The sequence below is a fragment of the Gopherus flavomarginatus genome, chromosome 2 (assembly GCF_025201925.1).
Source record: "Gopherus flavomarginatus isolate rGopFla2 chromosome 2, rGopFla2.mat.asm, whole genome shotgun sequence".
Lineage (NCBI taxonomy): Eukaryota > Metazoa > Chordata > Testudines > Testudinidae > Gopherus > Gopherus flavomarginatus.
The window spans coordinates 67,057,538-67,070,838 of NC_066618.1; the positions used below are offsets into that span (position 1 = coordinate 67,057,538).

At 41.4% G+C, this 13,301-nt stretch overlaps 1 protein-coding gene across 1 annotated transcript in view; it reads left to right on the plus strand.

Moving 5' to 3' along the window:
- Positions 1-1,694: 1,694 nt before the first annotated feature.
- CHN2 (chimerin 2) overlaps positions 1,695-13,301 on the plus strand; it is a 205,788-nt gene continuing 194,181 nt past the window's right edge. Inside the window, exon 1 of the mRNA XM_050938674.1 lies at positions 1,695-1,907. Coding sequence (XP_050794631.1) covers positions 1,859-1,907 — 49 coding nt within the window. The 5' untranslated portion in view covers positions 1,695-1,858. The remainder of the gene's footprint in view (positions 1,908-13,301) is intronic.

A 13,301-nucleotide genomic window follows, 5' to 3' on the forward strand; every position in this document is an offset into this window, starting at 1 on the left:
TACCTTCGACCACTACCACTATAGGAATGACTATTATTGGTTATGTGGTCTAGCTACTAGTGGCTGGAGGTTGACAAACATTTTGCAAGAAGTCACACAACTATTCAGTAGAAAGTTGTAGGATATTGGAGTTCTGGTTCCTACCCCTGACTCTGGGAGGGGAGTGTGATGTAATGATGAGAGGCACATATATTGAAAGCACATATATTGGGCTCATTCATTCTGAAAGCCAGTACGGCTGGGAGTTTAAGATGTGTGTTATGTAAGAGATTTGAACTCTAGTCCTAACTCTGCCTGAAAAGACAACTGCTCTGTTTATAAAATGGAGGAGGCCTTCTCATATCCACTCTGTGACTACAAGGACTTGGTAGGTAATAAGAACTGTGAAATGCATGGAAATGTAAAGAGTAGCTAAAATAGATGAGATCTGAACTCATGATTTCCTTCTAGCTCAATGGATTTTCCTTTAGGGTATTTAGCTAATAAGTCTCTTTCTCTCCAGCAGTAGAATACTGCCTGCCTCCCTAGTGCAGCAAAATAGGCAGCATGATCCAGCGGAATATGCTGCAAAATCCAATACATGTGAGAGGTCTGGAAAATGGTTGAGAACCACTGATCTATCCCATGATGTCTGGGGCAGATGCTTAGGATGGGTGACATTATAGTAAATGTAGCTGCCACGGGCAATCAGTCTTAAGATTTTAATGGTACCCACTGTAGTGTGTTCTGTACAGATGGAAAGAGAAAGGAAATGTACCAGAGAACACAAAACAATGGGGGCAGAGAAGGAAGAGTTTTGTAAGAGAAAAAGAAAGTCAGGCACCTTGAAGAAAGGTGAGACAAACATTAGACAGGAGGAGAGCGAGGACAGGAAACAGAAAAAGGAAAAAAGATGTGCTCCCTATTTGGAATCTCCCTGAAGTTATTCCCGGTGGCTGCACTGTATTGCCAAGCCCTCGTTAAAAAGGGGGAGCGGACAGACAAGGCGATGGCAGCTCAGGGTGGGCGCGCGGGGGAAGGGGAGACTCCAAGCCAACGTGCACTGCAGGAGCTCAGCAGACACAACTGCTACGTGAGCCACCCGGGAACAAAGACGATCCTGAGTCGCCGCCGCGCCGGGGGTCTTGCCGTGTTCCCGGCTGGCGCAGCGAGTACTCAACAGGCACCACCCTGCCCGCTCCTGCACGGGGCAGGGCTGGGGAAGCGCGTCCCGGCTCCCCCCCGGCAGGCGGAAGGTGGCCCGCGTTTGGCACCTGGAGGAACGAGCCGCCCAGAGCCAGGCAGCGGCAGGAGTATCGGCAGCGGGCGCTGGCTGCTTCCCCGGGCTTCCTTCCCGCCTCGGGCTGCGCGCCTCGGACCCACCCTGCTCAGCCAGGGGCTGCCAGCCCGGCTCCGCGCTCCTTCCTTTGTGTGCGCGAGGGGGGCTGAGGAGGAGGGGGCGGGGGGCTGCGCCCGGCTGTCAGCGCTGCCCGGCAGGAGGCGGAGGTGCGGGGCTGGAGGACGGAGCTCGCGGGGGCGGCTCTGGCCACGGCCACAAGGGAACCCCCCCCGCGTCCCAGGCGGAGAGGAGGCAACTGGAAGCGCCGCGGGGCCTTTTCCGTGCCCTGCTGCCGAGCGGCGTCCGCCAGCTGCACGCCGCGGCAGAGCCCTGCGACGCCTGAGCGGCGCGCAGCCAAACCACCGGCCGCAGCTCGCTCGCTCGCTGGCTGAACAGGAAGCGCAGCCCCGGCGGCGGCTGCTGCTGCTTCGCACGGTGCGGCTCCCGCACTTGGCAATGGGCTGGGGGCAGCGGCGGGAGCCGGCCAGCAGCAGGAGCAGAAGCCGGAGTCGCAGCGGGGCTAGGAGCTAAGGAGGGAGGATGGCAGCGTCCAGTAACTCCAGTTTGTCCGGCTCCTCGGTTTCCTCCGGTAAGTTTCTCCCACCAGCCCCGTGGTTCGTTTGCTCGGCAGGAACCTCCCGGCCCCGGGTGCTGCTGCTTTGCAGCGCTTCGCTGCAGCTGTTGCCTTAGTGTTTCCTTTGCCAGGGCGAACGTGTGTCTGGTCCCGTCCCCCGCCCCATCGCCTGCCCGCCAGCCGAAGAGGGGAGCCGGGGGGAGGCTGCTGCCGCGGGCAGGGTTTTCCTGTCACTTCGCAGGCAGCGAAAGGAAAGGGGGAGAGGAGCGGGCTGGACACACACGTTGGTCCTGGCTGGCTGCCTCGGTGCTGCGAGGCAGGGAGGCGGCGCCTCCCGCGGGTAGCGCGGCCGCTTGAAACGTCAGGGACCCCCCAAATCCTCCGGCAGGGATGGGACGCTGCGCCCGAGAGTACAAGAGCAGCGAAGGGGCCTCCCGCTCTTCCTCGCCTCGGTTTGTTTCAAGCCTCAGCGGTTGTTCCGAGTCAGGAACATACCTTCGCGTTGGCACTCGCCGTGCAACAGGGACTAGTCAGGTTAGCTCCCTGCTCAGGCAATGGGGCCGCACTGGCAGCCTGTCTTTCGGGGCTTTTTCACGTCCCCGTGAGGCAGGTGTGACGGGAATGGGGTAGGACTTCCCCGAGCTCCTCGTGGGTTGGGGTAAAGCCTTTGGATCATTGTGAAAGGCGGATTTGTCATCATTTCTTTATAGTGTGGTAGTGCCCGACAGGTTTTCGGTCCTTCAGAAATGCAGAGGAAGACAAAAGTCCTTGCCCCAAAGAGTTTGCAATATACTAATTACCAACTGAGACTTTTAAGAGCCTGGGTGCTTCTTTCCTGGAGTTCATGGGTTCTCAACCTTGGAGGTTGGGAAAAGGTTTCAGAAGATCATGATCCCCCCCCCACCTGCCTTTTTTAATGGCTAGATAGGGAGAGGGGGTGTCTTTGAAAGGTGGAAAGGTTGTGATCCACTACTGTAGTTGATCATTTGGTCTAGTGAAGTAGCAAAAAAACTGAGAATGGTAGGAAAGTACCATTACTTCTGTCGGTATGACAGTTTTCTAATCACAACAGCATATCAGGAAAAAAATTCCTTCATGCTTTCTTCTCAGCTCATTGAATTTTTATAATGACAAATCTTTAAATTGTGGTTGGCAAGAAACTGGAAATAAACCATGTGGTAATTAAGAGAGAGAAACATTTAGGAGTAAATGTACTCACTGTACTTGTGGTTTGGTGCTTATGCTCTTTACTCTAAAATATTTAAAAAACCAGAGCCAAAATTCAAGCACTTATTCTAACTGTGAGAGAGATTTTCCAAAGACAGAAAATTTATTTAGCATGTAAAGCTCTTCAAGGCAGGGACTGTCTTCTTCTCTGTGTTTGTGCAGAGTTTAGCACAATGGGGCCCAGTTCCTGTTAGCCCTTAGGCACTACCTTAATAAATATGGTTAATAATAACAGTCATCAATTATTGGGAGTGGACCACAGCCACTCTGAGTGAATTGGCCGTCAACACTGGTTCTACACTTGTAAGGTAACTCCCTTCTCTTCATGTGCTAATATATATGTATGCCTGTAACTGCAATTTTCACTCCATGCAGCTGAAGAAGTGGGTTTTTTACCCTCAAAAGGGTATGCCCAGATAAATCTTTAGGTCTTTAAGGTGCCACTGGACTCCTCATTGTTTTTTAAAAACATTAAAATAATTAAGCTGTTTTCACTCTAGTGATAACTGTAAATACTTAGCAATAAATATACTTAACTATGACGATAAACATAATTATATATTCTTCTGATATGTAAAGATGGACTAGTGTGTAGTGTGTATCTATATGATATACGTCAGCACTTTCATAAAATAATTTACTACCTTTCACTTTCACACCTTAAAACTTTAGGTTGTTATTTTTTGTGGTTACAGTTTTAACAAAATTATTTTTTCTGTCTTTTTTTTTTTTTTTGAAAGCCAAGGTTCCTACATACAGTAAAGTGCTCAATATTAGCAGCCCCATCATATCTGACTGTGTGGAGCCACATTTTGGCTGTCTGTGGTTTCAGTTCTCAGAACTCAGCAAGTCTTCGAGCACTTTTTTCATGTCATCTAACCACATGTGCTTGGTTTTAACTTTACTCCGATAGAATTATATTTGTCTTCAACTTACCAAAATGAAATTTGCAAATGATATATAATTATTATTCTACTCAGCGGAAGTGGGCAGGTTATATATGTTCTAGTAATGGAAGAGGAAGTGTAGTCTAGTGGTGATAGCAGAATGCTAGGGGACAAGACTCCTAGCTCTACCAGTGACTTGCTGTTTAACCTTAAGTGAGTCATATAACATCTCTGGCTCGGTTACTTAGCCCTAAAATAAATATATACACTAACCTACTTCACAGGAAAGTTCAAAGTTTAAAGAAATTAGTGTTTGTGAAGTGGTTTGATATTTACCCCAGCACTAGGATAAAATATATGTGCAATTCTAGGTGAATCAGTGTTTGTCTACATTAGGGATTTTCCTGTTGGTTGCTACACTGGTGCAACCCTTCTGAATAGATGTACTGTGCCAGATGGATACCAGATTCTGGTCGACTTCAGAACAATTGTTCGGTTGGTGAGAGGGCTTATGTAGCTTCCTTTCCCCAGAACCTCTGAATGATGGATGATCTGAAATTTCCATCAAGAATTTGTCCAGCCTGTGCTGTGTGAGCACATGAGAAAGGGCTGGCCAAAATCTGATCCATGAGGAATAGAAACATTGCATGTTTACAGAGTGATAATAGTGGAAATGACTGCTACAAGGATAGATGGGAAGATAAGTTTGCCTTTTTAACATAAATTTTGATGGGACAATTTCCTGCTTTTCTGACCCGCACTTCTTACACCATTGCTAGTTCTGTTCCTCAGTGGGTGCCAAACTCTGGGTACAAACCTTATTATAGGTAAAGAGCTGTCAAGTTGAGCATGGATCAGTTGTAGAGATAACGTAGTTTTACAACGTAGTCAGCTCTGAGGGAAAAAGTACTTTATACGCACCAGCTCTCAAAGCCTAAGGACATGTGACTGCACTTGACCATCTGCAGTGTAACATTTTCTCTTTCCTATACCTCCGTTGCTAGTTAGAGAGGAGACGTAAAATAATGGCTCAAGTATGTTTTGTGTGAAGAAGCTGCAAAAGAATTTTACTATTTAGACATTTTGTGAGCCCTGTTTTGCTTTCTGATCTATTCTGTTAGCTTCTATCAACTTCATTGGGAATAGTCAGTTGAAAACATAATTTGGTCTTCTTTAAACAGTCCTTTTAAACATGCTTTACAAACATTAATGAATTAGGACTCATAACACTACTGTTGTTTTACTGATGGGGAAACTGAGGTAGAGTGGCACAATCAGGGCTGCAGAGGGATGTAGTTTTAGAGCCATAGTTAGAATTCGGACGTTCTTTGTTTCTAGTTCTTTGCTTTAACAATTAGAGAACACCTCTCTTTCTCTTACAGAGAATTAACATTCCCTAATATTGGTCTCCTGTAGTGCTACTGTCATGTTACTAATTATAGTCTCAATATTGTTGGATACTTGCTTGGGGCCTGTTCTAACTACTACTGAAGTTAATGGGAGTCTTTTAATTGACTTCAGTGGGAACTGGATCAAGCCTTTAATGCAGAAGAGTGGGTGGAAATGGAGACTATTTGTTCTGTATTTCCTCAAAATCTACGTCACTAGAATCTGAGAATTAAATATGCTGCTCTCTAGGTCATTTTTTTGAAAGTACCTAAGTCCCATTGAAGTTAATGTGACTTTTATGCAGTTTTGAAAATGTGGATTATTAGTCACAAAAGACAACATTTTCAAAAGTCTTTGAGGTAAATAGGATGGAGCTGTGTGAAAAGGAGGAGGCAGTGGTATTAAGCATTCCAGTCAATATTCTTTTCTGGAGACTTGGTGGATCTGCGCAGCATATGAAGTGTCGAAATTACAGTTACTTCCATTGTGAATGCCTTCCTAGCTTCCTAGCAAATCTCCCATTCAAAGCACCCAGGTGAACTGTTGCTTTACACCATTCCCGCACCTGCACCTGCTTTCCTCAGAAGTGCTGATTCAGCTATCAGCAGCACCTTTTCTTCCCCTCATCGCACCATCCCTTGCTTAGGCTGGCTCCTACTTTTACAATTCAGCCTCCTGTCTCTCCTGCCCACTCGCCGTTCCCCATTATGGTCTCTGCATCTCAACTTACTAACCCCTACTCTAACTCCCGGTCTTCACCTCCCAACTCAACACTCCCCTCCCATGGTCTTTCCCCCCTCCTGGTCTTTCCTTCCCACAAACCATCCACACCTCCCACTTCATCTCCCAGTACTGTCCTTCCTGCTCTCCCTCAGTCGGACAGGTGGGTGAAGCTTTGTTTATAAGTGATGAAGTGCCAGCTCCATTCTCTCTTTCTATGGAACATAATTTCCATGGTGCTTGAGCGTCAGGTGAAGAGAACTCCCATGTTTCCTTTTCCCTTTGGGCTGCCACTCCTTTTTATTGGATCACACATGGATCCTGTCGCAGAAGAATATTTTGCACTATGTTTGTCACTTGTCAGCAAGAGGCTCAGACATGTTAATTTTAATAACTTTTATTAAAATACAGTTGATATGTTTAAAAATGTTTCTCATTCTGTGTATATTCAGAATGCTGTGCTGAACAAAACTGGTTATACTTTCCTTTTTTTGAAAAGAATGAGTAAACTTAGCTTTTTACAAATTTTAAAATACTAGTCTTAATTTTTTTTTTTATCCATTCTGAAGTTTGGCATAAATATCTTAAAGTATCATTGGCCAGTGGTCCTTCATTATTTAACAATGAAATGTATGATTTATAAAGACAGTTCTTGTAATAAATCTAAAAGGGTCAAAGGCTATTTTTATAAATGAACGGATATATTTTGTATAAAGACAGTCTGATTGCAAACTAGGTGGTTTTACATACCATATGCTTTGTGAAAAGGGGAGGGGAAGGGAGAGACCCAACAAATAAAGAAGAATATCAGGCAATTCCAGTAATTTAACAAGGTCAAAATAAAATATTAAAGAATAATGACTCCCTGGGGTGCCATGAAGGTGCTAAGATGTGAAATAGGCATATATTGTAAAAATGAAAGTCAACATAAGCTGATTTTAATTAAGGTGCTAGCAAGTGAAAAGAAATGAAGTTGGTACTGAACACAGATTCAGCAGGATTTTAATAGGGAAAAAGATTAGTGAGTGAATGTAAGTTTATTCTTAGTGATGTAATAGAGATAGTGTTATGAAAATGTAAAATGAAAATTAGATATTCTGCTGATAAAGTGCTACTTTTGATTGTAAAATGGGTAGTAAAATTAATTTCTCCCTTTTCTCTATGCAGTGCTTCTGCTAACCATAGGGTTTAATCTTGACTTTAAGCGTACAAGTCATTTGTGTTTGAGGAGACTGACAAACCTATAATTCAAGAAAAAATACAATAAAAATTCAAAAGAAAAAAGGCCCAATGGTCTATCATGATCTAATGACAAATCTAAAATTTACTTACTAACTGTATTGATTGCTGACTACTGAGGATTAATATTAATTAGGTAACTGTTAAAAGCACCTCTGCATTAGAATTTAGTTTGTATTTATTTGCATTTTTCTTCATGATCAACTTGTCTCAAAAACATATGCTTAGAATCAGACGTCCAATGTTTCACTCTGTTGTTATGATGACCATTTTGGATCCCTGTTAAATTGACAAGGTTCTTACCTTCTGTTTGTCTGGTTCTAGGAAGGTTTAGATGTGCCAGAACTCCAAGGGATTATAAGGGACTCTTGAGAGCGAGACCTTCTGCACTACCACATACGTCACTCATACATGGTTTTGCCCATGCTGTTTTTCAAAATAATTTTTTTTTCAGTAAATTGGTTTATGCCAGTCTTAAACTGGAATGTTTTAGCTAAAGATTTAGTTAGAAAACATGTTAACAATTGTTTAAAAACAAACAAACAAAAATGTTCCTTATTCTGAAGGGCAGTGACGAAAATATTTTTCTTTCTGCTCTTTATGTGCTGGCAGAAAATGCTCTCATGCTGGGGGGCCAGTCTGTTGTTCCTCAGTGTCTCTTGCTTTTGTAGAAGAGAAGAACTAGGAGAATTATATCTTCAGGAGAACTATATATTAAGAAATGTCACATAAATATTGCATGAAAAAGCTTTTGTTGCAGAAAAATGTAACAGGATTTGTACTAGAAGCTATAAATCTATAATTTCATATACATCACTTTGTGTACAGGTGTATTCACAGTTCATCTGAGAATTATATACAGCAGCTAGTGTAAATGCATACTTTTGGCTTCTATTAATATTAATCCATTCTTGCACTCTTTTTCTGACCTTTGATTATGAGAATATAAATCTGAGTTTCGCATTTAGAGATGGTTGTTACTAACTATGAATCATACATAGTTCAGCAACAGTAGTTTCATCACCTTGTTTTACTCGGCAGTAATCCAATTCCTGAGGTGGAAGAATTAGCAGTTTATTCCTGGTACAAGGGAATTAGTGTTGCAATACAGTGCTACAGTAACATTGGTAAAAAGAACAGGAGTACTTGTGGCACCTTAGAGACTAACAAATTTATTTGATCGTAAGCTTTTGTGGGCTACAGCCCACTTCGTCGGATGCATGTAGTGGAAAATACAGTTGGAAGAGACACACACACACACACAAACACCATGAAACAATAGGTGTTACCATACACACTATAAGGGGAGTGATCAGTTAAGGTGAGCCATTATCAACAAGACAGAAAAAGAACTGTTTGTAGTGGTAATGAAAATGGCCCATTTCCAGCAATTGACAAGGAGATGTAAGGAACTGGGGTGGAATAAGCATGGGGAAATACTTTGTGTAATGGCCCATCCACTCCCGGTCTTTATTCAAGCCTAGTTTGATGGTGTATTTTCCACTACATGCATCTGATGAAGAGGGCTGTAGCCCACAAAAACTTATGCTCAAATAAATTTGTTAGTCTCTTAAGGTGCCCCAAGTACTCCTGTTCTTTTTGCAGATACAGACTAACACAGCTGCTACTCTGAAAAAAGTAACATTGTTGTGCTTGAAGGTTTGCAGGTAATATATTAGTATGTGACAATATGTACTTCTGCCTATGGTAAGTTAAATACAATAGAAAAGATTTTATAATTTAGGAGAATTTGAAGGTGTAGCATGCTGTCTCACTGTATTGACTTTATTAAAAGGTAATATTAAGATTATCCTCAGAACAGACCATTTTTCATTTGAGCTGATGTTATCAGACATTCTGATTTGCCTTGGTCAAGATGGCTTACTTGTATAACTGATAATATAACAAATGTTAGCTGAATTCCTGTCTGATGATAGGGTGTAATCAATAAATCAAATGCCAACCCGTGGTACTCTGTCAAGTCAGATTTCTTCATGTCAATCCCGAAGTTGTTACAAAGTATTTTCATGTTGTTATTGCACCTTGCCATCTCCTCAGCTCTCATTTAAGCACTGATGTTCTTAACTACTAGAAATTGTGGTAAAATACAACTTTGTGTTTTGCTACCAAAAGAAGAAAATAGAATGGTGGAAATGTTAGAGAATACCATTTGCTGACCCTCATTTGCCACCTTATGTGGCTTTCTTAAGGAAAGGCATGCTCAGCTGAGCTGCTGGAAGTAAACTTCCTTTTTGGTTTTAAAAAAAATGACTTGTTGATTATGCCAGTCACTCACCAGTGGACTAATTGGAAAATCCAAAAACACTTAGGTCCCTCTCCTGCAAACGCTTATGCATATGTTTAACTTCACTCATATAAGTAGTGCCATTGAAGTCAATTTAATACCACACCTTACTGAGCATTGTGAAAGGGAAGTAAGGCTGAAAGATGGAAGACTGGTGAGAATAGATGGGCGTAATTAAAAGTGATTGGTTGCTCTTAATTGAGTATTTCTGTGCCTTTCAGTTTGTGTGTGTTTTTTAAATTGAAGCATTTTGCCTGAGAATGAGGTATATGATAGTTTTGTGTAACTAAAAACAACCAGTAAGCCAATAAACAACTAGCTAAATATCTCTTTTTGGGGAGATTTTGATAATATGTATTTGTCATTTAAGCTTTAAAAATTCTGATGTCAGTTATAGTATGGAGAAGAGTGAGTGTAGATATAAAAGAAAAGCCTGTGTTTCTCTTGACATATGTGCTCTACGGTAAATCTATCAAAGATGGAATTTTTTGTGCAACTGTTTATAAATTTTTTTCTTGTATATGTTCTGATCATAGCAGTGTACTTGTGTATCAATCACTTCTGTTATTTCAGCTGTAAACATATCTTTATCTGCATATTTAATGTAGGTTGCAGTGTAAGAATGAATTAGAAAATTACAATATTTTGACATATTAAAAGATTATTTAGTTACTCATTCGGGCTCTTTTCAAGGCACATAAGGGAACAGAACAACACTTACGTTGCCGACATGCTGGGAGGGATCAAGTGAAGGGCAGAGACCGCTGTACAGTATGTTTCCTGGTGGTGTGTGGCTCTTATGCAGAGACACAATGTATTAAGGGAGGCATGGTCTGCTGGAAAGTGATGGGAGTCAGTCACTTTAATGTGAAAAGTTTCCCTTTAAAAGACATGGAATTTGTTGTAATATTCTTCTGCTCTTCTGAGCAGTACTGAATCAACTTGAAAGCCAAATGGACCACTTCAGAGATGTCATATTAGCACAACTGACAGGGGGAAGACAGTGGCAGCACAGAGACAAGCCAGCCATTTTCAGCATTTTCCAAGGTGTACAGGTGACAGGAGAAAACAATTTGTTTACCTGTATACTGTTGAAGTCTCAGGCCTGTTGTGGGGATATGAGGCTATGCCTCCTGTCACTACTGCACGTCCAGCAGGCCACTCTCACTAAAGGGAGCATGCACTGAATCCTTAAGAGTGCTGATTGTCTTTCAGATGAAACCTTCACAATTGTGCCTCTGTATGTAGGAAGGGGAGGATATATCCTTGTTACTATTTTTAAATACACATAATCATATGTAAAATATTTTTTGCATACTTTATTATGCTCTATTGGTAGTTTAAAAGGCCACAGATATACTGCAATATTTTCACTTGATATTAATATAGGATCAGATTCTGTTTTCCATATTGGCACAGAGGTACATGACAATGGCAGATTATTTATGCCTGTATTCTGGCTTGCAGTGCCTCTTTCCCCCCCCCCCCCCGACTCCCCAGCGCCACCCCCATACATATTATTCCAGTTAGCAGGGCTGTGCACAAGGTGGGTCAAGCAGGGGTACAGAGCTCCTCCAGTCCTGGGGCTGTGGCTGGGGCACAGGACATGCCCCTCCAAAAGTGGTCAAATTTAAATTCATGCGCACATCCCTGCCAGTCAGAAACAAATATAATCTGCGTGTTGTGTAAAGTACGTAGTTGTTGTTGCTGGGTCAGGCAGTATGCACATACAACAAATGGGCAAGCCCTGCCACAATATAGTCAACAGATCCTGAAATATGGAAAAGGTTCTTGGGATTCAACTGTGGGATTTAGAAGTTCTGTCTTGCAGATCATACAACATACTTTGTAGTATAGACAGTACTATAGTATGTAATATAGAACAGCCTTGTGGTTAAAGTGAGGGGCTGGGAGTGCTCAGCTCCCTATTCCTAAGTCTGCAACTCACTTGGTGTGCCCTTGAAAAAGTTACTTAACCTCTCTCTGCCTCCATTTCAACCCGAAGTGTAGAAAAAAATCATAATAGATTCTTCCAAATAATGATATATGCTTACAAATCATTAAATAACTAAATAAATGAACAGATGATGTGTTATTTTTACTCCTATTTAAGTGCACTCAAGTGACTTTTTCAAGCTTTTCCCCCAATAATGAGGGCTAAAAACTTACTGTATTTTTAAAATGAAAGCAGACATTTTCATGTAATCACAGGATTTCATGTAATCACAGCTGGGACTTTAAGAAAAATACTAAATATTACAAGACCTGTAATAAAAATCACAGGAGTTGCCAATACCTCATTTACTCTTCTGGAAAATTATATTTACATATTTCACAGAGGTGTTGTGAAGCTTGTTAATTGTTTTTTTTTGTGAAAAACCTTATATGAATGCACACTGTTAGGGCCTGACCTACAAAGTGTTGTTACTTCTGCTCCCAATGAGGCTGAGGTGGTAACTGAGTTGTTTGTAGGATTGGGAACATATTTATCTGTTTTTTATACAATCACCATCATAATAGTATCTCCTGTTGTTAAGGGCCAAATTATTATAGGTTTTATGGTGAACTGAAAAAGGAGTACTGATACATTCAGTATTTTTTGTATTCACATTATGTAGATGAAGAATAAATCAGTTCCTCTAGTAATGCATTTTCAAGAATTATGCACAACATTTAAATTATACATAATTTGTGTATATGTTTGCTCACTGAAAAAGCAGGGTTTTTTTTTCCTTCCCATTTCCAGGCAGGCAGACTGAGATGATGGACAGCTTTTAGTGACATGCTGTTTTTATTCTACAATTGTTTTATTTTAAAATTTGAAACTTCGGGTTAGGTTGTTTTTTTTTAATTGATCAAACCAGTTACTGGGGAAATTAAAGTATACTGCACCCTATAATGTCTTTACATAAATTTGAGCCTACTGAAGATTAAGTATTTTGATTCCAAGCTTCCTTTAGCTATGAAAGTGTGAATTTGACATACCAGTGGATAGTGTAATTTTTCGTTCATGCTCAGTGGATAACAGTAAATGATTGGACATGATTTAAACAAGGATGGCTGCCTTGGATAAAACTTTAAAGCTTTGGATCAAGAATGCTTGAGGCTAGGAGAAAAATTAAAGACATGGAAATGGTGATAGATGGGCATGCTTCCCCCCCATTCTTTTCTTTTTGCCTGAATACTACGAATAGTTCTAAAGATGGAATACCTTTGAGAAATCAAACAGATGAACTGGAAAACAATCTAGATTAGTAAATGTCAGGTTAGTTGGAGTCCAAGAAATTATGTAGTAAAAGGAAGTGAGATTTTATTTAATGCAATAGCAAGGTGAGGAGAATACATAATTTTCAATTCCCTTACAAAGTGGTGTGATGAGTCAGACAACAATATTTAACAGAGGTAGATTTATAGACATTTTTAAATTATAGACTCTGGTCACCAGTTTAGTGGCAGCTGAGTATATGTGAGTGAGAGAGTGGCGGGGGAAAAGGGGGGGAAGAGAGAGAGAAAGTGAAGTCTTAAGCCTAAATATACACATTCATTAATATAGTACTGAATGTTTTGTTAGTGTAGTCACACAACCTTGTGCTCTTATCCCATTGGATCTTGCTGGGTGAGTACATGAGTGTGAGACCTCCA